The sequence below is a fragment of the Rhineura floridana genome, chromosome 8, assembly GCF_030035675.1.
Source record: "Rhineura floridana isolate rRhiFlo1 chromosome 8, rRhiFlo1.hap2, whole genome shotgun sequence".
In the NCBI taxonomy this organism is placed as follows: Eukaryota; Metazoa; Chordata; class Lepidosauria; order Squamata; family Rhineuridae; genus Rhineura; species Rhineura floridana.
In genome coordinates this window covers 37,267,328-37,295,165 of record NC_084487.1, presented here as the reverse complement: position 1 = coordinate 37,295,165, position 27,838 = coordinate 37,267,328, and the positions used below count along the sequence as shown (strand labels likewise).

The following is a 27,838-nucleotide window of genomic DNA, read 5'->3' as shown; positions in this document are numbered from 1 at the left end:
GAATTACAGGGAGATTTGTCAATAGATATGAAGCTACCTCTTACTGCTTCTTTTTTTCCTTCTTTTTTCTTTATCTTCATTGTTATATGGTAGGTGATAAGTCAGAACTTATAATTGCCCAGGAAATTATCTTTCAACATTTGTGGGAAAGTGTGCTGCAACTGTGCAAGACAGAACAGTGTGTTCTTGAGACTTTTGAATTCTTTCACTTTTCTTATCTCTGATTTGTCAAGATTTTGATTTTTGTGTTTCTGATATCATGTGAAACATAGCAAACATTTTTCTACAAATAATGTATGGTGTACTAGGAAGCTGATTAGTAGCAACTATTGTGCAACTAGAAATGCATTTAAATCATGAAGAATAGGCATAAAGAACAGGGTGGGCATTATCATTTCCCCAGCCCTACCCCATTTATAAGAAATGTCAGCCATTTGTTTTTATCTACTCAAAAATTTATTTGATGCAAAGAACCTACGCTTTGTGGAATCCTAGTTTGATGTTGCACTTGGCCCTAGTGAATGTGGAAGCCAAAAATAAACATCTGTTTGGCAAATTTGCAAGAAGTTAAATATAACTACAGCTTTTGTCCTTTCAGCAGATCTGGCACTCAGTATTGGTCATCTACTGAAGTCAGAATTACATCTTCATAGTTAAAAGTTGTGAAACAGTTTTCATTTCCACCTCCCTTTTGAATGGAATTATCTTCATCTCAATGTGAATTTGCTTTGAAAGATGTAATTTGTTGGAACGGATTGAAATTCTTCCAAACCTCTACTTTTTTGGCTTCAGGTGATTTCTCCCCTTTCCACCAGGATTATGTATATTCAGTTTTTTGAGGTTTTGATAGAGATGCCTTGTTAACAGCAAAAGACTGCTTAAACTAGTAGATATTTTCAAATTATTAAAATGCCTTCTAGCCGTTTCTTAATTAAAGGGTTATCTACAGCTTCCAGCATACTTATATTGAATTCTTGCTGCTATCAGTTTGGCACTAAAGAAAGTGCATCCAGTTGCTGTAATCTCCTCACCCCCATATACACCACTATCACCAATAGCCACTAGAAGACCTTCTACCATTCATATAAATATAGAGTTGCTAGGGGCCAAAAAGCATTAATGTCCAACCCCTTCAAGCTAATCAGAATTACTCTTCCTGTATATCAGTCCCCATTGTGCAACAGACAGTTTCATTGTAATATAATGCTTGCATGGCAATTTGTTCTATTTACTTAAACAAGGGAAAAAGCTGCCATATGGTGAAGAAGAAAAACAAATTATGGTCAATAGCCAATGGCACCTGGAGAACGTGACAGTTAGTTTGATCCAAAGCATGAATAAAACCCATTGGACCAAAGCATGCCTAGGGACATTGTAGCCTTTGTGCATAACTGTACTGCAAATGTATATTGGTTTTTTGCCACTATAATGGGCTTTGTTTAGCTCCAGAAAATAACTTAAAATAAATGCTTATGTTTTGTGAGGGAGATTTTGTTTTTCAGAACCCTATAATATCCTTAACATGCTGTCTATAATTCAGAGCTCTGCAAGACTCTGATGTATACATAGATCTTAACCCAAGCAGGTCCTGCCCCACTGTAATTCTGTGTAAATTCATTCTATGGGTATATTCCCATTGTTCTTAAAACTGCTTGTCCTGACATTAAAACTGATGGGGCAGAGCTGCTGTTCATGTAGAGTTCTCTGTGTGCATTAAACACCCATATGTGCACTGGAGCCATTGGCTTCCTTCAAGTTTAGTTTATTGTTTGGAAATGGATTCAGATAGATTGACATTCTTTTGTCTAATGTTATGGATAGTTGACAGAGAAAGGTAACCCTACCATGGAGAGCATGTTATGATTGAAGCTAGAAGAAATAGATATGCTGATGCTTTGCTTGGCCATGGCTCAGTAGGTATTATTATCTTTATTATTATCTTTATTATTATCTTTATTATTATTATCTTTATTTATACCCCGCCATTTTTCCAAAACTGGAACTCATGGCGGCTTCCAGATAAAAAATACATTTAATTAAAAACATACAAAGTCTACATTAAAATAAGATTAAACTATTTCCAATATTAAAACCATACACACATATAGCTAAAAAAGTTCAAACTAGTTTAAAAATGATATAATAGACATTAGCAATGCAGCACCCTTCACGCCCTATCCTTAGCCTTCAATTCCAAAGTCTTGTTGGAACAGGAAGGTCTTTGCTTGTCGGCGGAAGGACTGCAAAGAGGGGGTCATTCTTACCTCCCTAGGAAGGGAATTCCAAAGCCTAGGTGCAGCCACCGAGAAGGCCCTCTCACGCGTCCCCACTAGTTGTACTTGAGAAGATGTGGGTATTGAGAGAAGGGCCTCTCCTGAGGATCTCAGGGCCCGGGCAGGCTCATACAGGGAGATACGGTCTGATAAATAGCCTGGACCTAAGCCGTATAGGGCTTTATAGGTCAACACCAGCACTTTGAATTGTGTCTGGAAACAGACTGGCAACCAGTGGAGCTTTTTTAACAGGGGGGTAATACGGTCCCTGTAACCAGCCCCAGTTAACATTCTGGCTGCAGCACGTTGTACCAACTGAAGTTTCCGAACAGTCTTCAGAGGCAGCCCCACGTAGAGTGCATTACAGTAATCTAAACGGGATGTAACTAAGGCATGTGTCACCGTGGCCAGATCAGACAGCTCAAGGAACGGGCGCAGTTGGCGCTCTAATCTTCATTGTGCAAAAGCACTCCTGGCCACTGCAGAAACCTGGGACTCCAAATTTAATGCTGAGTCCAGGAGCACACCCAAACTGCGAACCTGTGTCTTCAGGGGGAGTGTAACCCCATCCAGCACAGGCTGTATCCCTATTCCCTGATTCGCCTTACGACTGACCTGTAGCACCTCTGTCTTGTCTGGATTAAGCTTCAATTTGTTCACCCTCATCCAGTCCACCACTGACACCAGACACTGGTTTAAAACCAAGACAGCTTCCTTGGAATTAGGTGGAAAGGAGACATAGAGTTGGGTGTCATCAGCATACTGATGGCACCGAACCCCAAACCCCCGGACAACCTCTCCCAGTGGTTTCATGTAGATGTTAAATAGCATAGGGGATAAAACTGAGCCCTGAGGGACCCCACAGGTCAATGGCCAAGGGGTCGAACAGGAATTCCCCAGCACCACTTTCTGGGTTCGTCCCTCCAGGAAGGAATGGAGCCACTGCAAAACAGTGCCCCCAAGTCCTGTCCCAGCAAGGCGGCCCAGAAGAATACCATGGTCGTTGGTATCAAAAGCCGCTGAGAGGTCCAGCAGAACCAACAGGGATACACTCCCCCTGTCCAGTTCTCTGCGTAGGTCGTCCACCAAGGCGACCAAAGCCGTCTCCATCCCATAACCAGGCCTGAAACCAGATTGAAATGGATCCAGATAATCTGTTTCATCCAAGAATCTCTGGAGCTGGGAAGCCACCACATGCTCTATTACCTGCTCTATTACCTTACCCAAAAATGGAATATTGGACACTGGCTGGTAATTATCCATTATGGATAATTATGGTCCAGGGAGGGCTTTTTTTAACAAAGGCCTTACAACTGCCTCCTTTAGGCAACCTGGAATTCTGCCTTGGTGTAAGGAGGTATTAACCACTCCCCCCACCCACTCAGCCAGTCCCTCTCTGGCACTTTTTATAAGCCAGGAAGGGCAAGGGTCTAGCAGACATGTGGTGGCTCTCACCTCTCCAAGGATCTTGTCCACATCCTTGGGCTGTACAAATTGAAAAGGATCCATCAGTATTGGACAGACAGGAGCCAAAGTTACATCCCCTGAGACTGTATCAATTATAGCGTCTAAGTCGGAACGAATCTGAGCGACTTTATCTGCAAAGTGCTGTGCAAACTCTTGACAGCGGGCTGTTGAGTGATCTATATTACCCTCTCGGGGGGCAGAATGTAAAAGACCCCTGACCACTCGAAACAGCTGCACTGGATGGCTCCCTGCAGATGCAATGGTGGCAGAAAAGAATGATTTCTTTGCTGCCTTCACTGCCACGGAGTAGGCCTTCAAGGAGGCTCTAGCCCGTGTTCGGTCAGACTCGCTCCGAGTCTTCCGCCAACGTCGCTCTAGTCTCCGTCTCATTTGTTTCATCACCGCCAGCTCCTTGGGTAACCAAGGAGTTTACCAAGGTATCTTGGACAATCTCGGTTCCAGCCTAAGCTATCTCACATGGCTGGTATGAAGCCAGTGTTGCATAGCGGTTAGAGTGTCAGACAAGGACTTGGGAGACCAAAGTTTAAATCTCCATTCTGCTGTGAAGCTACTGGGTGATGTTAGACCGGTCACAGGCTCTGAGTCTAACCTCTCTCACAGGGTTGTTGTGAGGATAACACGGGGAGGGGAAGAACCCTATACACCAAGAGGAAAAGTGGGATATAAATATAATTAAATAAATACAAGAAAAGGAAATAAGAATATGTTATAACCCGTTCTGAGTCATTAAGTTTGAGTGGAAATAATAAAACGATTAGATATCACTACTTGACAGTCCACAGTAATAAATTCATACTAAAACATCTTGGGATTAAATAAATTACTGTAAAATATGGTGTATATTAGTGTCATACTCTAATGCTGAGAGCTGATATAGTGTAGTGGCAAAGAGAATGATTGTGAATCAGAATATCACCAGTTTGAACATTGCCTCTGCTATGAACCCCCTAGGTGGCCTTAGGCAAGTTACTCACGCCTAGCCTCAGTCCCACAATCTACAGCATGGCAGATAATTATACTGATTATATTATTGTTGTAAGAATTACAACTAGACAATGCATGTAAAACATTTTGAACACTTGAAACTCCTCTACAAATGCTAAGTTTTATTATTTTTGTGTACATTTTGAGAGGCCTCTGTTTGTTCAATGTGGAGATGAAGAGGCAACTGGAAGGACCATGTGGACAAAATTGGCCTGGTTCACATGTAATGATGTCACAGTTAAATGATCTGTGGTTTACCAGGAACAAGTATATGCTGCTGAAATCACATCTCCCCATCCTCCCTTTGCTGCACTGTGAGGAAACAAACTAGAGCACAAGCTTATTGTCACACACCATGGTTCATTCTTGGCTTGTTCTTATAGTTTGAGAGAAACTATGTCTTGGTTCATACATAACACTAAGCCAGTGCTCTGGTTTGTGTCTTCCTGGTGTGACAAATGCAATTTGTTTTACTGTGGCTTACCGTTAAGTGTGAACGGAACCATTGTATTTTCTCTGTATCCAAAATTATTAAAGATTGTGATATAGAGTATAATATAGTTAAAGATGATATAATAATATAAAATTGTTATAGATCAGGGATGGGCAGAAAGAACACAACCACTGTGCAGAAAGAATGCTACCATTGGAGTTTTGACCAATTTCTGGTGGACCACTGAGTGTGTACCAGTTTCTTAGATTGTTGCAAACAATTGCTAGACTAGATGGACCTTGGTCTGATCCTACAAGTTTTTATAGTCAGGATCTCCTAACCCAGATTAATTTTATGTATGCATGTATGTATGTTATGTATATATTTTAAAACATTTGTATACCATCCTTCAAAAAGAAGGCAGTGTACAACATATGTAAAAACAATACTGTACAGAAAATAACAATTGAAGTACAAATAAAGTTCAACCTCTGGAGCTCATTTGCTGTAACAAAATAGAACCGCTTTAAAGAATTTCAGCATGCTTATGCATCTTTACATCAGACTCTTACTGAGTACAGTAGGGCCCCACTCATACGGCGGGTTACGTTTCGGATCCCCGCTGTAAAGCAAAAACCGCTGTAAAGCGGAACCCATTGAATAGAATGGTGCGTGATGCCCGAAAACCACCATAAAAGCGGTGCTTAGTCTAATTGCATCTAATTGAGACCGCCGTATTAGCAAATCGCTGTTAAGCAAATTGCTGTAAAGCGGGGCCCTACTGTACATGAACAGTAACATCAGTGTAATAACAGGGATTGTGCATGTTTTTCTTTAACATTTTTTTCAAAATCTCAGACTGTTTCAATTGAAATATGCTAGTTTTACAGTTGTACAGACTTGTGTCTGATTTATCTAAAGCACAGATGTAATACAGGAAGAAGAATGGCAAAGTTTTTCGTACAGCACAATAAATATGACTCCTGCTTGACCTTACCTGGAGGACTACCCCTAATAATGACAACTCCAAACAAATGAATCATACCAATTTCTTTCAAGTCATATGACTGGCAGTACACACAAAACATTTCAGTTATATCTACATTCTGATAGTTTTGAATGCCAATTTTTTCCTACTAGTTGTGCAATAGTTGCATTCCTGTAAAATCAGTGAGAATTGCCTACTCATACGTAACTTCGGGATTATGACCTCATTTGTAAAAATAAAATTGCAGGATCCAAAACAGAGATGTAGTTCTTCAGCTTATTATTGTAGAGTAGTTCTACTGATAAAGTGAAATACTCTGCTATTATGCTCATATCCTACTTATGGGCTTCCCATAGGCATATGACTGGCCACTCTGAGAACACAATGCTGGACTAGATAGGACTTGGGTCTGATCCAGCAGGACTCTTCTTACTCCGAATGAAGCAGTCTGAAGGTGTGGCCTAAATATGACTCATGCTTTAAATTATTACTGAAATCCAGGGAGTTTATATCATTGTTCCTCTTGGGTAAGAGTATTTCAGTTGCTGATCTTTGTTACGGCATACATCTGTGGCAATGTATGCAGTAGATCAAGGGTGGGGAACCCTATGCCTGGGAGCTGAATGCAGTTCTCCAGGTCTCTATCCAGCCCTCACAACTCTCCTCAGGCTACACCCTGGCTCTGGTCTATGCCTCTTTGAATGCTTTTGCCTAGCTGGAATGTGTTCATGTACTATGATAATGCCTCATTTTTGCCTGGATGAAGGAAGACTTATGTAGGTATGTGTAGAAACCTCCAAGTCTTGTGTGGCTCGAATATAGCCTATTTTACAAAGGAAAAAGTCATATTACTAGCTATTCCCTGTTTTGTCTCTTGCCCCACACATTTTACCCCTCACCTCACCTTCTGTTGACATGCAGCCCCCAGAAAGTTGCTCAGGAGGGAATGTGGCCTTCACACTGAAAAAGGTTTCCCATCCCTGTAGAAGTTCTTTGTCTATTGGGAACTGATCTCGTATATGCCGTAAACCAGAACAGAGCAAAGAGCCCACCTACTCTGTTGAATTTCAACCAGTGATTACAATTGGGGGAACTGAATTTGCTGCATATTGTCTGTCTGAAAAACTCTCACAAATTTACTCAGAAGAAAATCATATTTATTTAAGTAAAATCGCTTCCAGGTAAGTGTTATTTTACCTAATGAGAGTAGCAAGCTGAGTGTTGACTGAATGCTATATTTTTCTGACACTGCAATTATCATTCTAGGGAAATATAAAGCTGTACTAACATTCATTACACAACATTGGCAGACAGCAAATTTATCCATTCCCATTTTTAAAGGCTTAGATACTTTACAACAATAAATAATAAAGACAACTATATTTTGTTTCTTAACACAGTATTTTAGGCAATGCTTGACCTGCAAGGATTTCTTGGAATTTGTATACTTTTTTGCTAGAAAAACTTTTAGCTAGAGGGTGTGTTCTGGAAAAAAAAAAGCCAGCCTGCATTTTAGCAGCAAAATATGCCAAGTACCAAACAATGAGGGGATGTAATTATGGCAGCAGGGCAACGTTTAGGAAATACGCACTCAAATCCTGTTACCACGTAAGGGTGAGGGCAGAAGGTAGGAAGGGAGTTGCAAATGTACCTCCCATCCTTTGGCTTATGTAAGACCAGCATAAATCCTCTATTCTGAGTGTATGGTTTAGTTACACAGGAAAGGTTATGATTCTGTGTATAACAGGGAGGCTTCTTACTCAATCGCTAATTCCTCTTCTGTTGCTGAGTCACCACTGTTGATAGGATAATGTTACAGCCAGAGAAATTGGCAATGCAAAAGTGAAATACATTTGAAAGTATCCTAGTTCTTACCACAGGCAGAGTGCACCAGTTTATGCAAATAAAACATTGATTTGACATTTATCATCTGCATTTGGGCTTTTTGGTGTCTTGAGAGGGGATTTTTATTTATATATGTGTGTGTGTATCACACACAGAAGCATAGTGACACACTAGTGGTAAATCAGCTTTAGTTATAGGTAGCAGTCTTTTTTACATGACATTAAGAAGCTGACCAAGCAGTCAGTTTCAGTTTTCTTCTCAATTTCACATCAATTTGACTCTACCAGCTTCAGCCTTGAACCAGAGGGAGTAAACATGTAAAATAAGAGGGCGAGGCAACAAGGAAACAGCAACACTAATCCTTCACAGAGGAATGCCTACTAATGTGAGTGGAAAACAGCGGATTTGAAATTATAAAGTGTGGGCCCTGCAAATCTATCATGACGATAAAATCAGCGTCTTTAGTATAAAGGTATGCTCCCCTGTGGACAAGCCCTAAATTAGCAGGATCTTATTGGTTACAAATTGTCCCATTAATTGCTTGTTGTGAAACACTGAAGTGACTTCCTATTTATTTCTCTAAAAAATGGAATTGGCTCACTAATTAATTTGACTTTAATTGCATGATTCTTCCTGAGGTTGCATTGCTGTGGAGATGATCTGGCTTAGAGGATCTGAACAGTAAATATCTTCAAACAACAGAACTGCCCTGGCCTTAACTCTTGAAACCTTTCCTCTCCCTACCAAAAGAAAGCTCCTTAAACTTGTGTGACTTGTGGTTTACCATAGCTTGGCATTACATTGCCAGGATGGCCATATTTCAGCAATGAGGGCTAATGAGAGACCTGGATTTATAAATAAACATACACATGTATAAGTAGTAAGATCCACATATGGTGAAGGAGCTGTTCTCAGACTAATGTTTTCAAGCTCTTTGTATGATGCATTTTAAACATGTTTCGCAATGACAGTTGCATCTTTCCTCCATCAAGGGATTGTGTTCCTCTTTTTTGCGCGTGCACACACACACACACAGAGAGAGACAGAGAGCACTAAAATTCTATTGCAAATACAGGCTGGAATTCCATTTAGATCACAACTGCTATTTTTAAATAAGTCAAATCAGCTTAAAACTTCCATAGTGCAAGTTGTGTAGGGTACTAGGGAAATGCAGGGAAATTTAAAGCATTTTATTTTTCACTGTAGTATCCTCAAGATTAAGTTCTATTTTCTCTTGCCATGTAAGATGGAAAGTCTAAAATAGGAATGTTTCTTACAGCAACAGCACTAAATGTGTGTAAACGTTTGTAACTGCCTTGAGCAAGGCATGAAATATTTATAACTGCAAACCATTTGTAGCTGTAAACAAAAATGTAGCAGTGTAAATGTATTTGGATTTTCTAGCATTTCTCTTACAAACTAAGAAAATTAATATAAGTGCTCCAGTTAATTTATTGTAATCATTCATTCCACAAATTGAAATTACATGGAGACATTTCATTGGTATGGCATTCACCTGTCAGAATCATAGAGTTTGAGGGGACTTCAGAAGTCAACTAGTGCAATCACAACTGATGCAGGAAACCTGCTACTACTGCATCCCTGAAAGGTGGCTATCCATCCATTGTCATCATTGTTGTTCCATTTTCTGTTCCACTTTTCTTCAGGCTAATATATATGAGGTTACTTTATTTTCATATAATAACTTATGAATGCTGCATCTGTGTTCAGGAGGCAGGGGAGTGCACACAAGCCCTGCAGCCAACATCCTTGTGTCCTCAGGCTCTGATATTCCCTGTGTTGAGAGGGAGCTTGTACTTGCACTTGTTTGAACATGGGTATAACATCTTGCACAATCAGGGACCCTGCTTTATCAAGCCAGGGTTACCCATCAGTTCTACTCTTATTCAAGCATCTCAGTACAAGTCACCTGCAGAGTCACTCCACCAAACTGCGAAAGTTTGAGGACTGACCATGTGCAGCAACTTGCATTTGTACATTGGGTGTGGGGCTTGCATGCACATCAATGCTTCCTGTTCACAGATAACAGCATTCATGTGTTCAGATAAATGCTTGAACATGTCTAATGTTGTGAGATAGATTAGTCTGAGGCATACACCCATTTCAGGCTTTAATCCACAGTTAAATGAACACACATGGAGGGGATAATGACATTGCAGCAGCAGTCTTCTGACCTGAATTTATTAGAATGTGTGCAGAGAGACAAAGAGGAAGGCCAAACAAGAGATGGATTGATTCCATAAAGGAAGCCACAGACCTGAACGTACAAGATCTGAACAGGGTGGTTCATGACAGATGTTCTTGGAGGTCACTGATTCATAGGGTTGCCATAAGTCGTAATCTACTTGAAGGCACATAACAACAACAACAAGCAGAGAGACACCATGTTTTTTAGCATTAGCTGTTTGCTTTCTTGGTTTCACATAAACTAAATACAGGCATACTCCGCTTTAACATACGCAATGGGACCGGAGCGTGTATGTAAAGTGAAAATGTACTTAGGGTGAAGCAATTATCTATGCATGTACTGCACTGAAATCGCCACTAGATGGCAGCGGCGTCATGCCATTAAGTGTCCGTACTTTAAGCGGGGTATCATGGCATATGGAGCATGTACGTTATAGCGAGGTATGCCTGTAGACTGCAGCAACAATAGTCACATTCTGTACCCAGATTAAGTTAAATGAAAATTCTTTACTAGTCAAATGCTTTTAAGATGGTAATCAAATGATTTCTGAGGTTGCTTGGTCACTACTGTCACACCCAAACTTCTTAAAAGGCCATCAGAGATTAGTCTTGTGTGTGTGTGTGTGTGTGTGTGTTATCCTACAATACACAAGAACTGCATTAGTGCAGATATGCATCCATTTATCTCTACTTCAGGCGTTCCCAAACTGTGGTCTATGGACCACAGGTGGTCCACAAGTTTCATTCATGTGATCTGCAGTATGTTTGTGGATTTGTGGTTGAAGACATATCCATTGCATTAAATATTTCTATTGATTTTTAATTGTATTTTTATGGCTTTTATTTCTTACATTGTATCCTTCTGCATTACAATTTGAATTCAGTGGAATTCAAACTGTAATACAATAACATGCAATATATAAGAAATAAAAGAAGCCATAAAATACAATTAAAATTATACAGCATCCAGCACAGTGCATTATAATTGCTACAACAGGCAGAAAAATCATTAAGTGGTCTGCCAAGACTCTCAGTAATTTTCAAGTGGTCCAGTGGGAAAAAAGTTTGGGAACCACTGCTTACATTGTCCAGTAAATAATGGACACAGAACTAAATGAAAACAAACCAAATACTGAAAAAGGATAATTTACATTAGTTCCCAATTTATGCTTGGCCATCTGTGCTACTCAGTGCATAGGAACAGAGCTTGGAAATAATTTGTTAGGAAAAACTAATTACTTGTAACTGATTACTTTGAGGAATGAGTGGGTAATTTCTTTATATTTTGATTGCAATAGAACAAGGAGTTTTATTACTTTTGAGATGTAATGTTTCCAGCATTACTTTTGGGAGTTACTGGGGGGGGGAAGCAGGGGAAGTTTTCTGTTCCTCTGATTCATGGATGAAAACCGTGCGCCTCAAACTGGGCTTCTGCACAGCGTCACTCTTCCCTCATGTTCTGTGGAGGCAATGAGTGAGAAGGTGGAGTGGAGAGAAAAAATGGTTTAAAAATTGATGATGGTGGAGCAGAATGGAGAGGGAGAAAAGAGCTGGAGGGCAAGGACATGGATGAAGGAGACAGCAATGGAATGGAGATGAACCATGGAGATGAGAGACAACAATGTGTGTGTGTTAATAATTGAGTTTGCACATGGTACATGAAGGGGACCCCGCCACCCTCCATGGCTACTTTGCTGCATTTGCAGTGTTTTACCTTTTTGCTTCCCAGGGAAAACATTTGCTTCAACGTGTGCCTTAGTTGGTGGCTGGGTAGGGTCCAGGAGGTGGTTGAGTAAGAGACGCTTGCTGCCTGTGGGGGGTTTTTTGCACTTGATTTGATGGGTGAAGCTCTGAGCAGTGGCCTCTGCCTCCCTCCTTGCCTCTCTTATCAGCAGAGAGACCACCACTGTTATCTTATGGATAAAACAAACAAACATTCTACTACCCCCTTTCTCTCTGCTTATATTTAATGTTGTTTTAGGCTACTTGGATGTGCAGCAGCCAAGGTTAGCATCTTGCAGGCACTCTATTTTTTAAAAAAGTAACTTAACTGTAATTGTAGCGATTACTTTTGAGTAACGGTAAAGTAATCAATTCCTTTTAGAACAATTGTAATTGTAATGGTAGTTTATTCCTTTTTGGAGCCATGTAACAGTAATTGTAACTTATCCCTTTTAAAAAGTAATCTTCCAAGCTCTGCATAGGAGTATGAAACCTTACAAAGTTTTGCCCATCGCTGAGCCAAAAAAAGTTCCGATTTATGATTCTATTATGATTAATGTTTGTGTTTCCAGAGGACTGAGGTTTTTGTGACAAAGATAAATAAGAACATGAACAATATTCTGAGCTTTCTACAGGTATGGAAATGAGCTTTTTCAACATATGTTGATAATTGTAGTCTTGAGTAGCTAATATGGGTGGCCTAACACATTTACTTGCTATTTCATTCTTTTTTTAAAAAGTGGTGATGAATAGTATAAATTGTTTTCCAAGAAAGAATCTGCTTGATGAACACTTTCATAAGAAGTCTTCCTCAAATAAGATAATAGCTCCTTAGGTTTACACTATACAGGCCCATTATACATAGTTTCTGGCATCAATCCTAAAGCTGAGATGTCAACAAATGAAGGTTACAAAATCTCTGGAATTAAAAGTATAAACATACTTTTGGAAAGATTCTTTATATTTCACTGAAAGTATTTGCATTTTAAATTCATTCATAAACAGAACTCTATTAGTGGTATTTATGGTGCTTACAAGAAAGTTCCTTAATGTTTTGAAACTGTAATAAAACATGCTTGGAACTTATATTGCTGTTTGACTGTTAAGTGCACCAGAATATTCTGAAGAGCACACTTATAGGTGAACACAGTTAAATATATCAATACAAGTGATTTTAAATAGTTCGATCAAATCCTCAACAATTATAGATTAAAAGGTAAAGGTGTCCCCGCACTTATAGTGCGAGTCGTTTCTGACTGTTAGGGTGACGTCTTGTGACGTTTACTAGGCAGACCGTATATATGGGGTGGGATTGCCAGTTCCTTCCCCGGCCTTTCTTTACCCCCCAGCATATGCCGGGTACTCATTTTACCGACCACGGATGGATGGAAGGCTGAGTGCACCTCGACCCCTTTTACCAGAGATTCGACTTCCTCCTTCCGTTGGAATCGAACTCCGGCCGTGAGCAGAGCTTCAGCTGCGTTACCGCCGCTTATTACTCTGCGCCATGGACGGTCTTTAATTATAGATTAGTCCTGCTAGAAAGCACTTCACTGTAGTTCATACCATTTGGAGATTTTGCTCAGTGCATTTGAAACAATGAGTTATGATTGGCACTCAAGTGGTTTCTGAGAAGACTAGCCCTTTTTTCTTTCATGTCAGTGGGGGTGCTGCTGTGAATAGCATAATAATAGTATTAGGGAAGCTCGGAGGGTAGCAACAAGAAAAAGGGCCTTCTCAGTGGTGGCCCCCGAACTATGGAACGATTTCCCCCTTGAAGTACGCCTGGCGCCAACGTTGTTATCTTTTCGGCACCAGGTTAAAACCTTCCTCTTCTCTCAGGCATTTTAATCATGTAACATTATCACTTTTACATTTAATAATTTTAGTATTTTAGTATATTAGTATTTTAATATTTAGTATTCCTGTGTGTTTTGAATTCTATATGTGGTTTTAATTGTATATTGATGTTTTATTCTGTTGTGAACCGCCCAGAGAGCTTCGGCTATGGGGCGGTATAGAAATTTAATTAATAAAATAAATAAATAAATAATAGTTTCCATCAACGAAGTCGCCTTCTTAATTGCTAACTTGAAGTTGGGTAAAGCTCCAGGGCCTGACAAAATTCTCCCTGAAGCAATTAAATCTAACTCAGAGTGGTGGGCACCGGCCCTGGCAGTTTTATTTACAAGTATTGATTGAACTCTCTGCATCCCCGAGGACTGGGGTCTTGCCACTATCATTCCAATCTTCAAAAAGGGTAGTCGGGCAGACCCAGCCAATTATAGACCTATCAGCCTCGAATATCTTAAGCAAGCTTTATGCAAGCCATTTACTAACAAAATTGCAAACTTGGATGGAACGGGAAAATATTCTCGACGAACAGCATTCTGGTTTCAGGGCGAGTCGTTCCCCTTTGGACCACGCTTTTGTCCTACAACATCTTGTTGAAAAATATACCTCTAAGCCAGGGGGCGCTCTTTATGCTGCCTTCATTGATTTTAAGGCAGCATTCGATCTTATCTCAAGAGGTAAACTTTGGACCAAACTCAAATCCACCAATATTGACAGACGCTTATTAGCACTGATTCACGGCCTATACCAGAACACCCAGGTAACAGTGCTGGTAACCTATCTAGGCCCATTTCCATCCTTAAGGGAGTTAAGCAGGGCTGCATTTAAGCCCCCACATTGTTCAATCTATATATTAACTCCCTAATTAAAAGCCTGATGCAATGCCCTATGCACCACCCTACTCTGTCAAATAGACCTCTTTCTATTCTTCTATATGCAGACGATGCAGTACTTTTGTCTCTCACAAGTACTGGTCTTCGTCGCTTACTAAGAGCCCTTGCCAGTTATTGCAATAATGAACTGCTGGTAATTAATCATAGTAAGTCTAAGGTTGTAGTATTTACTAGGAAGAGGGTGAAACATCGATGGTGAGTAAATGGCACCCCCATAGAACAAGTACTATCATACAGGTATCTGGGAATAACCCTTCATTCCTCCAGATTATGGCACCTGCAGGCAAAAAATGCCAGGGCAAACTCCATGAGGAGCACTAAGGCGCTCCTCTCCTTCTTTTATATGAAGGGCTGTTCATATAAACACTGTTCCATCAGTGTTGCAGGTATTTTCTGCTAAAGTCATCTCGCAATTACTATAAGGTGCCCAGATAAGTGTCTATGGCAGCCATACCTCCTTTGAAACTATTCACACCAAGTTTCTAAGGAACATACTGGGTACCCCCCATGTGTCCCGAGTGCCAAATTACGCCTTGAAGCCGGTCTGCCTGCCATTGAGGCTCACATATAGGTGCTCAAATTTAGGTACTGGCTAAAACTGATTTTTGCACCAGTCAATTTGGCTCCACTCGTGCTATCGGATAACTATCAGTCAAAATGGAAGAAATCCTTACTTACTAAACTCGCCGTTCTAGGTTTCTCCCCCTCTACCATCCTAGCGTTAGGCTTCTCCCAAGCGAAGTTGGCTATTACGCAGAGAATACTTGATATGGAATTCCAAAACCTCCTGTCCCTTGCTGGTCTTAGCCCTGATCTTAACCTTTATCCTAAGGTTTTTACTCAGGTGCATTATCTGGACCTCCTCCATATACCCAGACTCAGGAAAGCATTCACACTGGCCAAAGATAATGTCCTACCATCTGCACTTTTAGAAGGTAGGTATCAAAAAATCCCATTCGCTGAACGTCACTGTCCATGCGATACTGGTGCTGTAGAGACTGTAAGTCATGTTTTATTAGAATGCTCTTTTTATCACAACCTTCGTAGTTGGTTTATTACCCCTATCCTACAGACGTTTCCGGGTAGGGATGCTGCTTTTTATGTACAATACCTTTTCGCTGATAAAAAAAACCCTAGTAACATCCGAGGTCGCGAGCTTCTGTGATGCAACGATTAAACTCCGAAAAGCGCTGACAAATCAATGATCGTTGCAATTTGAAGCATGTTTTTAGACTGTGTTTATATGCGCATTAGCATACAAGTGTTGCACTGTTAATTCCTTTTATGATGTTTTTATATTTTGTACCGTGATTTCTGCTGGTCATCGACCGTAATAAAATCAATCAATCAATAATAATAGTATTTAACATTTATATAATGTTTTTGAGTGTTCAGAGTGCTTTATATATCAGTAATCCTTACACCTTGTAAAGTAGATCACTATTGTTATCCCCAGATTGCAGATGTGGGTGATAGGTGTGAGCTGAGACTGAGACATAGTAGATTTCCTAATGCTACCTATTGATTTAATGGTAGAGGCAAAATTTGAATAGGTGATTTTGTTGCTCACAACTCATCCTATGTTTATGTAGAAATATGTCCCCTTGAATTCAATGAGGCTTGCTCCTATGTGAGTAGGGTTAGAATTGCAGCCTTTGTTACTATGATACACTACTTCCTGCTATTGCGTTCAGCTGGAATTATCAGTCATTGAAGTACATAGACAGCCTGCTATCTTGCTGCCACTCATCCAAGAGTGAAATCAGTAGTACTGTGCTAGAGTAGGTGGTCTGAGGATTGTTGCTGTCTTAATACACCCTTCCACCACTTTGTTGAGGAAAGTTTGCTATGCTGATGATGTGGTGACCTGCCAGGAGTAGAATGCAAGAGTACAAACAAGTTATTTTTTTAGGACCTTTTGATGTTTTTCTGAATGTTTCAATCTATCCTTCTTGATAGGTTACCTGGGTTGAAAATTCAGAGCACTATGCTTCAGTGGTTATTTTCCTTGAATAGCTGATTCCAGAAGGTGGTACTGGGAGGCTATGTTTAGTCTCTTTATACTATGGCATCCTGCATGTTTCCATGCTCTGTAACACTGACATGAAATCTAAGCTAAGTGAGGTTATTTGGAGATCTGGAGTGGGATGCCATCAATATGTGGATGAGACCTACCTTTGTTTCTCCTTTTCAACAAATGTAGATGAAGAAATGCTGCACTGGAGCCTTAGATTAGTGGTGGACTGGATGTAGGCTAATAAACTGCAAATCATTCCAGACAAAATGAAGGTACTATTGGTAGATGGCTCATCTGATTTGGGAAGTAGAATTGAACCAATTCTGTATGGGTTTGTGTACTTCCTGAAGAATCAGGTATCACAATCCAGGAGTGTTGATCAATCTAATGTTGTCACCGGATGTCCACTGGCATTTGTGGCATGTAGCACTTGCAACAGCTCAGGCTGGTGCACCAGCTGTAGATACACCTGGAGGAGATAGCCTTGCCACAGTAATCCATCCTCTGGTAACCTTCAGATTAAACTACTTTCCATGCTTTCCTTGTATGTGGTGTTATACAAACACACTAACAAGCAGCTGGCTGCCAATTTATTTCTGAGCCCAGTTCAAGGTGGCGGTGCATACTTAAAGGCAGTGCTTTAAAGACCTTAATGTATTGGGATCCAGCTATCAAAAGGACTTAGAATCATAGAATAGTAGAGTTGGAAGGGGCCTACAAGGCCATCGAGTCCAATCCCCTGCTCAATGCAGGAATCCAAATCAAAGCATTCCCAGTAGATGGCTGTCCAGCTGCCTCTTGAATGCCTCCAGTGTCGGAGAGCCCACTACCTCTCTAGGTAATTGGGTCCATTGTCGTATGGCTCTAACAGTTAGGAAGTTTTTCCTGATGTCCAGTCGAAATCTGGCTTCCTGCAACTTGAGCCCATTATTCCGTGTCCTGCACTCTGGGACGACCGAGAAGAGATCCTGGCCCTCCTCTATGTGACAACCTTTCATGTACTTGAAGAGTGCTATGATATCTCCCCTCAGTCTTCTCTTCTCCAGGCTAAACATACCCAGTTCTTTCAGTCTCTCCTCATCGGGCTTTGTTTCCATTCCCCTGATCATCCTTGTTGCCCTCCTCTGAACCTGTTCCAGTTTGTCTGCATCCTTCTGGAAGTGCGGAGACCAGAACTGGACGCAGTATTCAAGATGAGGCCTAACCAGTGCTGAATAGAGGGGAACTAATATTTCACGCGATTTGGAAACTATACTTCTGTTAATGCAGCCTAATATAGCATTTGCCTTTTTTGCAGCCACATCACATTGTTGACAATTCCAAGATCCTTCTCACATGTCGGATTGCTGAGCCAAGTATCCCCCATCTTATAACTGTGCATTTGGTTTCTTTTTCCTAAGTGTAGAACTTTGCATTTATCCCTGTTGAATTTCCTTCTGTTGTTTTCAGCCCAATGCTCCAGCCTATCAAGGTCCCTTTGATTTTGTTTCTGTCTTCCATGGTATTAGCTATGCCGCTCAATTTTGTATCATTTTGTACTTGCCTTTTTCCACATAAGCCTAAGTGAACTTCATAATGATAATCAGAAGCCCTCCTTCAAATATCCCTGCCTTCTGAAGGTAGGCAGATAGTGACTGAAGAGAAGGCCTTGTCTTGTGGAGCCCCACATGTGTAACACATTCCACTCTTCCATGGATGTTCCCCTATTGCTAAATTGATTTTCTTCCCAGCACCAGGCAAATATAAGCCCAGGCCTTCCCAGCATTTGATCTAAGAAATGATGGTTTTGATAACTTTTTTGTGCTTCTTTCTACTGATTTTATTATTTCTATGAAGCATGCTGGGAGTTTTATAAACTGAAGGGCAACAGATAAATATTTTTAATAAATAAAAATGCATGTACTGTATTGTCTTCTTGGTTCTGTTGAAGGATGAGTCTTGCTGTTAATGAGAATCAGCACCGTAGAGATTGGAAGAATTTTTTTAAACAATTATGTGAACCATTTAAATAATCTTTTTGTACACCGCCCAGAGAGCTATTCGCTATGGGCGGTCTATAAATGAAACAAATAAAATAAAATAAATAAAATAAAAATGTCTTTTCAGGATTGGCCTTTTTTGTACAATCTGCAGTTAGTGCTGCTTTCTGCTATTAGCCAACTCTGTTTGGCCTGTATCCAAAGACACTTTCTTGCCTTCACTGGATGGTATGATTCCCTCACTGACCCTAGATGGTGAAGAATTTTATCCCCTATGTGTTTGACAATATGGTCCTTTTAAAATTCTTTCTGAGAGCGAAATGCAGGGCTGTTTTATGCTAAGCATATTTTTATCAATGTCTATATTTATTTTTCCCAGGAATGCATGTGCTGGTCCAAACGCCACCCACATCCTTCTTTCATGCAGAGCATATATGCACTTGCAGCCTCTCCCAGGGAACAAAATGAGAGAGAAAGAAAAGCCAAGCTTTGTCTGCCAGCTGAAGCTGCCTTCCACCCCTTTGGAATTGCTTAAGCATTTGTTCCTCTTTCTTACCATGATTAAAATTGCATGTAGCCTTGCTAAAAAGAAGGCTGTTGAGTTGATCTTTAAGCCAAAGCTTTGCTATAAGAAAAAACTAATATTTTAGCTTTAAGACCTTTCTACATGATAAAAAAACCCCACACGAATTTCCTCTTAACACTTTTAGTATTAAAGCAATGCTAGTAGTATTCTGTCAGATCTTCATGTAATCAAAGGAGGACAATCTTGCTAAAGAGAGGGATAAGCTTCCTTATGGTAGGAATAAAAGTACTCCTCTTTTTAAAAATGTGATAATTATCTTTAGTATTCAAGAGGGGGAAGAGGCAGTCTTCAGAGGTTTTTTAAAAAGCAAGGCTTACCAAACAAGGGGGATTGCAGCAAGAGGAAGATATAGTTTTGTTAATATTTGCCACTTTAAAAATATTTTTGAAAGGAATACATGAGTGCATTTCTGAGCTGTATTGATGTGGTAGGCCAGTGCTCAACAACTAAAAATGTATTATTGTTGTTGTTAAATGAAACTGAAAATTCACAATATCAGTCCAGGCAGATGTGCATCATTATTGCATAAAATACCTTGAAGAATTATGAGTAGGCTCAGGTTCTTTTTCCTGAAACTTTTTCTGATTTGTAATGAATTCAGTTTGATATCATTTTACCTATTTCACATTGTGGTGTTGACAAAAAAAATAAAAGTAGTAATTTTGCAATTATGAACACAGACAACAAGTTTACTGGATCAGTATTAGCTAATGACATACATTTATGGTAAATGCTGTCACAATTATTATTATTATTATTATTATTATATTTGTATACTGTTATGCTTGCCAAAATCGCTTGTAAGCAGTTTACAAGTATAAAGCCAGTTATAAAAATATGACCACACATAGTTAATATACATAATAAAACAACTTTCAAAATATTAAAATAAATATCCATAATTAAAATGTACAATAAACAAGGCAATTAAAACAGCACAACAATTAAAACAGTTAAAAAAGCAGTTAAAACAATTCAAACAGGAGGTTCAGTCAGGAGATGAAGGAAATGCTTGTCTAAACAGGTGTGTCTTCAGGAGCCTGCAGAATGCCAATATTGATGATATTTCAGCAGGGGGAGCATTCCACAACACTGATGCCACCAGTGAAACAGGCCGTGGCAGAACTAACTAAGTTCCACTTAATGCCCTTACCAGGCAATGTAAGGGAAGACAGTCTTTCAGGAAACCTTATCCAGAGTTCTTTAGGGCTTTATATATACTTAACAGGATCTTAAAACTGGTTTGATGGTTAATAAGCAGCCAATGCAGACTCCTTAGTACTGGTGTGATGTATGCTCAAGGAGTACCACTTACCACTCAGGCCATGACATTCTGCACCAGCTGCAGCCTCAGAACCAGCTGTAAGGACGTCTCACAAAGAGCACATTACAATAGTCTAAATGTAAGGCTATTAACACATGGGTCACCGGCCAAAATTATCCCTGACCACGAAAGGGTGCAGTTGATGCATCAGTTGAAGCTGGTAATAGGCACTCTTTGCCATGGAGGTTACCCGGGCTCCAAGAGCATCCCTTAACTGCCTGTCTCTTCCTTCAGAGGGAGTGTGACCCTGTCCATAACAGGCAGATCCCCCAATTCTTAAACCTGGGAACCAGCCACCCACAGTAAGAACCATTGTACAATGATGTTATGGAATGGAAATGTAGTCATACCTCTGTATCAGGATGATATCTATGACCAAAGGGGGGGCCTTGTAGGATATAGTCATACTTCTCAAAAGGCTGTTCATTCAGGTTTAATAATTACCCCTTTGTGTTTTGACATCCTACATTTTAAAGCAAATCACACAGAAGGGCTGCATTTAGGGGCGGATGCTTGCTGCCATTTACACTCTATGTGGATAGTTCATATTTCATCACATTGCCTGGTTTGATCTCTGTGGCCATTTATACGCTTGTCTTTCACTGGCAACACAGACTCCCATGTGGCTTTTAGACTGTGAATTTGTGATGCAAGTTTGGCTATTGTTTCCTCTGTTCCCACCGTTCCTTTTGGAAAGATGTCTACTCGCATTACTAAGGAAGGATGCAGGAAGGATATGGTTACTCGGTAATTGCATAAGTGCTGCAGAGAACATGGAAATGTAGGTTTCAGTGAGCAACGGTGGCAAATAAATTTTAGCTTTGGGTGAGTAGCTTGTTAAATTCCAACAATTATGATAGAAATGAATCAAGAGTTTGTTGGTCACACCTAGAGATGGGGGTAAAATTTGTCTCAGTTTACGTTTAAAGGCAAACTTACTTAATTTACACTTTCTAAAACAACAAATGAACTGAAACACAGCCATCCATTGAAATGTGCACTTCTCTGAATCTTGCCATGCAGTTCTCCAGCAAAGTAATGTGTAGAAAAATGAATTTACTAGGTATAATATGCATAAAATGCATTTATTGGTGAAAATAACATACAAATATGCATTATGTTAGGCAAAATTGCTTGCAAAAGTGTGTATATTAGGCAAAACTGCATTAAATATTTTGAGAAATTCACCCTAAAATGCTGATGAATTTTCATGAGGACTTTTTTAAAAAAAGAACAGATGTGGAGAAACAAATTTAAGAATGGAAATCTGAAGAAGAGAAACCGAAATTGACAGATTCACCCATCTGTAGTCATTGCTGTTAATTTCTGCTTAATGTGCACAGTGTACCTGATGCTTTACAAAGTAGCATAAGAAAAAAATATGGGCCTTCCCACAAGCTTGCATTCTGAATTTTCATAGCAAGGAAGACAATAGCAGGATGACAGGGTAACAAGGACGTACACATCTAATTACAAGGCACCCAGGCTTAATTGGAATTAGGAATTAAGGTATTTTCCCCATCCTTTATTGTTCCACTAGTTCACTCTTCCCTGCATGGTACTCCTTGATTGTGGTTTAATTGGAAAAATGTCTAAAATTAATGTTGGAATTGGGAGTATACAGAGTCTGCCTCAGCTTCCATTTGCATTTTTCTTCATTCTATGTTACTTGATGTGCATATACACCTTGATAAAATATAATACAATGATCATATACAAGAGTGCATTAAGATTATTTTAATGCAGTATTTTACTGACGAACACATAAGAGTTGGAGATGGCCTTGTAGGCCATCTAGTCAAACACCCTATAGCTCAGTGGTAGAGCATCTGCTTTCAATGCAGAAGGTCCCAGATTCAATCACACCATCTCCAAGTGAGGCTGGGAGAGAACCCTGTCTGAAATCCTGGAGAGTTGCTGCCAGTCGGTGTAGACAGTACTGAGCTAGATGGACCGATGATCCATCTAGCTTCCTATGTTTCCTAAGTTCCTGTTCAGTGCAGGAACATCTGTTAATAAATCATCATGCAAAATAATCTTGATACAACTGTATCAACAATCATATCAGGCTTGCTTTTTGTGGCATTTAATGAATGAACACAAGAATACTTGTGCATTGTGATTTCTCACAAGAAAATCTTGATGCATATAACATCAACACTGCATTTTTACAGTATTTTATTGATGTGGTAATGTGCCTTGGTCATGAGGGGCAGGAGTGAGATGTATAAATGACCTGAAGGAACTGAAAGCTGTGGCAAATTGCTTATCCACAGTGTTCTGTAAAAATGCATAAATTAAAACAAACAGAACTATGGAGAATTTCAGATGTATCAGTTCTACTTCAGTAACAAGGCTGGAGACATCAAATTCAAAAATCCAGGCAGAAATTCAGATGAAAATAATTTTATATTATATGGGAGCTGGAGATTTTTAAAATCAGCATTGCTTGGGGTTTTAAAGAAGTTAACCAGCACTTTGACTTGGATCCAAAACAAACCAGGAACCAAAGCAGATCCAAGTAGTGATATGCTCTGAATATGGGCTGCTGTCAGCTCCCTGGCTACAACATTCCACACCAGTTGTAGTTTCTGTAGACAGTAATAGGGGCTTATCCACATGGGAGCATAGCTTCTTGTTAAAGACGCGGTTTTCTGTTTGCACCATCCACAGTAAGGGCTCAATGCCAGCTGCAAACACAGTGTTTTCTAGTCACACTTGAGGGGGAAGCATCAATCATGCTGTTTCCTAAAGACCACATCCTCTAATTTAACATTTCCACTCCATCTCATTACCTGGCAACTGAGCATGCACAGTTTGTTCTACCAGTAAGTTTCATTTTAAAAAAACAACAACCCGGAGGTGTGATTTTCACTGGTAAACTACAGCTGAAATACAAATCTTTGTTTGAGTACTGTTATGCTTTTGTACACAAGTTGGGGGGGATAAAATAAAGGCACCATCTGCAGCAACATAAAAAAGCATTGCAGAATGGGGGAGAGCAGCTGTAAGTTGCAAGAAATAAAATGAACGAAGGGAGGAGGAGGAAGTGGGTGTGGAGAAGGGAACAACTGACACACCCAGCTAAAAGCATTGGAACAAAGCATCTGCAATCCCTACAGATATAGAGTGAAGACTTTTTTCCTTCCCTTTTCAGATTATCAGAGGACTGGGTTAGTACGGATTTACAGGGGGGAAACTGTGTGACAGCTTCTGTTTGCCAGTAACGCCATGTGAACCATGTAAATTAAAAGGGAATGCAAGTAGCACCAGACACACAGTAAAACCCTGTGTAGATGAGCCCTAGATGTCGCTGCACATCTTCCTTTATATATCCGGCTAGTTTTCCACCCACTGCTTATCACTCACCTGCGTTATACAAACTGGTTGCCAGTTTTCAGAAGGGTAATAACTTTTAATGGCCCATGAGCAAACCAAAATAATTAAAATAACATTTTACTGGATGATATAACAATTTCATCATATGCTCTAACTGCTTTAATTCTATTAAACATTCTTTATGACAACTTAGGCATTTTCACAAATGAAACTAGCATTTGCACTTCCCAACTCTTGTAGACAGATTAAAGTCCTACATTGATTAGAATGTACAATTAATTTCAAAGTATCTCTTTTCTACTTTTTATTTTGCATTTATCATCATTCAGAGATAATGTATTGCAGACCATAATGTGCTGTTAGTATCTCTCATGAAACACACTTAGGATGATAAATCTAGCTTGGTCTAAATTTATCTCCATTAGCTTCCAACACTTAAATTTAATTTGGTGCATGGGTATACTTATTCTCTGCAGTCTATGCAGAAAGGAATTGGCTATCCAAATAAAAATAATAGGCAAAAAACCTTGCAGTTTAAGAACGTACCTACAGCCAACACATATTTCTATCAAACTTTAAAAAGCAGGGAAATTGGGCAGCTATAGTGAATGCACCAGGGGAGCAGGAGACCTGACCTCCTCTCTGAGATATTGGACTGCCCTACAAATTTGTCAAAATACAAAAACAATTTGGGTTGGTCTTTCACAGTCCAATCCACTTCCTCAGAAGGAAGAGGGGAGGGGAGGAAGAAGGGAGGAGGAAGGGAGAGGAGAGAGGAAGGAAGGGAGGGAAAGGCAGGTCTGATCATTTGCATGCTTATTGAGTTCAGTGGGACTTACTCCCATGCAATCATGGCTAGGATAGGTAAAACTGACCACAGGAGGGAAGAGGGGGAGGGGATAGTAGAGGGAAAGAGAAAGGGGGGAGAGGGGAGCAAAAGGGGGGAGGAGGGGAGGGGGATGAAGGAAGGGGAGGGAAGGGGCAAAAGGGAGGTGATGGGAGGGAGGAGGACGGGAAGGCAGGTTTCATAATTTGCATGCTTGTTGAGTTCAATGGGATTTGAAAATGGATATGGACTGCCTTCAAGTCGATCCCAACTTATGGCGACCTGATGAATAGGGTTTTCATGGTAAGCAGTATTCAGAGGTGGTTTACCATTGCCTCTCTCTGAGGATGAGAGGCAGTAACTGGCCCAAGATCACCCAGTGAGCTTCATGGCTGTGTGGGGATTCGAACCCTGGTCTCCCAGATTGTAATCCTAGGATAGGTAAAACTGACCATGGAGGAGAAGGAGGGATTTGGAAGGGGATGGGGAGGGGAAGGGAGGGGGAGGGAAAGGGCCAGAGGGAGGGGATAGGAGGGAGGAGGAGGGGAGGGCAGATTTGATCATTTGCATGCTTAATGAGTTCAGTGGGATTTACTCCTGTGCAATCATGCTTAGGATAGGTGAAACTGACCTGGAGGAGGGGCAGGGAGGGGAGGAGGAGGGCAGGAAGGGCAGGAAGGGGAGGGGGAGGGCAGGAAGGGGAGGGGGAGGGCAGGAAGGGGGAGAAGAGGGGAAAGGGAGGAGATTGGTTGGGTGGGCACTGGGCAGAGGGGAAGCCCCTTTCCTTTCCAAAAGGAAAACATTGTGAACAGTATCATTCTACAGGAGGCGCATGTAGCCTCCCACCCAAATTTAAAGCAAAGCTGTTCCTGGCCACATCCACATCAGACCTTTATTTCCCTTTAGATAGTCATGGCTTATCCCAAAGAATCCTGGGAAGTATAATTAGTGAAGGGTGCTGAGAGTTGCTAGGAGAGGCCCTGTTCCCTTCACAGACCTTCAGTCAGAGTGGCTAACTGTTAAACCACTCTGGACCCTGGAGCTCTGTCAGGGGAATAGGAGCCTTCTCTCAGCACCCTTCACAAACTACACTTCCCAGGATTCTCTGGGGGAAGCCATGATTGTCTCAAGTAAAATAAAAGTCTGGTGTGGGTGTGGCCCCTTGATTAGGCAAGCCAAGCAGCTTGAGTCTGGCTTTTAGAACACTAACAGTTGGTTCTTACTATGCCTGACATTATCATTCAGTTCAATGCTAAATTTCTTAAATTAATTAAAAATCAGCCAGCCATTTTTTAAACTTTTAAACTGCAGAAGATGAAGGTCAGAGTATGGGGCAAGGCCAGTAATAGGATTCCAGGTACTCTGTGAACATGGCTGATTTTTAATTAATTTCAACAGATTATGAGAACTCTGACAAAAAAGTCCAAAAGGGGTCTGGTTTTTCTCTCCTTTTACACTTTGAACTCTCAATTCTCTGACTGTTTTGTGTATCGCTATGAAAATTTAGAGGGTCGTTAAGCAAGTATTTTTGATTTCAGGACTATAAGTTTTGTAAGGTTTTGTATGGGAAGCATCAGAATGGTATGGGGTGTATTTTCGATTTAACATTGCGGAATGCAAAAAATCCATGCTCTCATGGCTGTATAATCTCAAACTTGGTATTACTAGCTCTTCCAACATGGGCTGTATTTGTCATGATGCAATAAAAAGGAAAGAGTTGTGGGTACACATATTTTTGTTTTATTTTGCTCATTCCATGTATTACTAGCATCTAACATCTGTATTTATTTTCTTGTCTCTCCTAATGGATTACTTTCATCTGCTTTGTCCCAAGTGTAATGCTCAATTTCCTGAATTTATAGGTTGCAATAAAATCCATCCGTAAGGACAAAATTAAGGATGAACAAGATATGGTTCACATCAGACGGGAGATTGAGATCATGTCATCTCTCAGCCATCCTCATATCATCACTATATATGAAGGTTAGTGACTGGTATTCTTTTCCGCATTCATTCAGTTTTTAACTTCCCATATCCTTCTACATCAGGGCCTCTCTGAAACTGTTTTCTACCTACTTGTAAGAAAATAAGATTATTGGAAATACCACTTCAAGCCCTTTGTGCACTAATAATTATATAATAAAAATATTTTCCAGCCCAATGGGTTGATATGGTTAATGTATACCAGTCATTATTTTTGTAAATTGTATTTGCTGTGTTTTTATTTGATGTACACCGCCCAGAGAGCTTGCTATGGGCGGTATAAAAATGGAAATAAATAAATAAATAAATAAATTATGGGATATGGAAACCTGTAGAAACAGAAGCAAGTGCTCAAATGCTTTGGTACCTGTTGGGGTGGAGGCTTTGGTTAACAGGATCTTTTTTTGCCAGCTTCCTAGCACCAGTGATTCCCTGTTCAAAAATATTTCATTCCTTTACCACTGCCCTTCTGCTTTGCCGGGTTAGTCTGGAAAAAGTGCAACAGGTGATTGTCATGGAAACACCTTGGCAGTATACAGTTGCCCACAGTGCTAACTTTCTCACCAGACCTCAGCCAAGAAACAGTGCTGCCAAACCTTTCTGCCACCATGTACACTGTTATAATAGGGGAGCGTGTGGCAGCAATTAATCATCACTGTCCCATAAGCAAATAGGATGATCTCACTCGAAATGGTCCACCATTTTGGCATGTAGCCAACTTTGGGAAGCCAAAATCATTGCTACCTTTCACTACCCATACGTGCACAGAAACCAACAGTAGTGAGAGGGTTCCTTTTGCTTCATTACCTATGCTATGGTAAGCAACACACTGGTGACAGTCCAGTGGAAACAGAACCTCTGCAGAAGTAGGGGAAGAAAAAGAAGACCCCTAGATGATAAATGATTTCATGTGCAGCTTCTTACCTTTAGCCCCATCGGGGACTCAGTCCATGGACCTTCAGGCTTCTAAAGCATCTTTCACAGCTTCATTGAAGCTTTATCACCCATAGTGGGGGTTCAGGACACCCATGAAGAGCCTCTAAAGCAAAGATGGCTTTGAAGGAGTTCATACAACAGAAGAGACCCGAGGAGGTAG

The 27,838-nt window shown here is 40.4% G+C and overlaps 1 protein-coding gene across 2 annotated transcripts in view; it reads left to right on the top strand.

Moving 5' to 3' along the window:
• Positions 1–27,838, top strand: part of NUAK1 (NUAK family kinase 1) — a 92,296-nt gene that overhangs the window by 14,283 nt on the left and 50,175 nt on the right. For both annotated transcript variants that reach the window (XM_061638923.1, XM_061638922.1), the window contains exon 2: positions 26,622–26,742. In XM_061638923.1, coding sequence (XP_061494907.1) covers positions 26,622–26,742 — 121 coding nt within the window. The remainder of the gene's footprint in view (positions 1–26,621; positions 26,743–27,838) is intronic.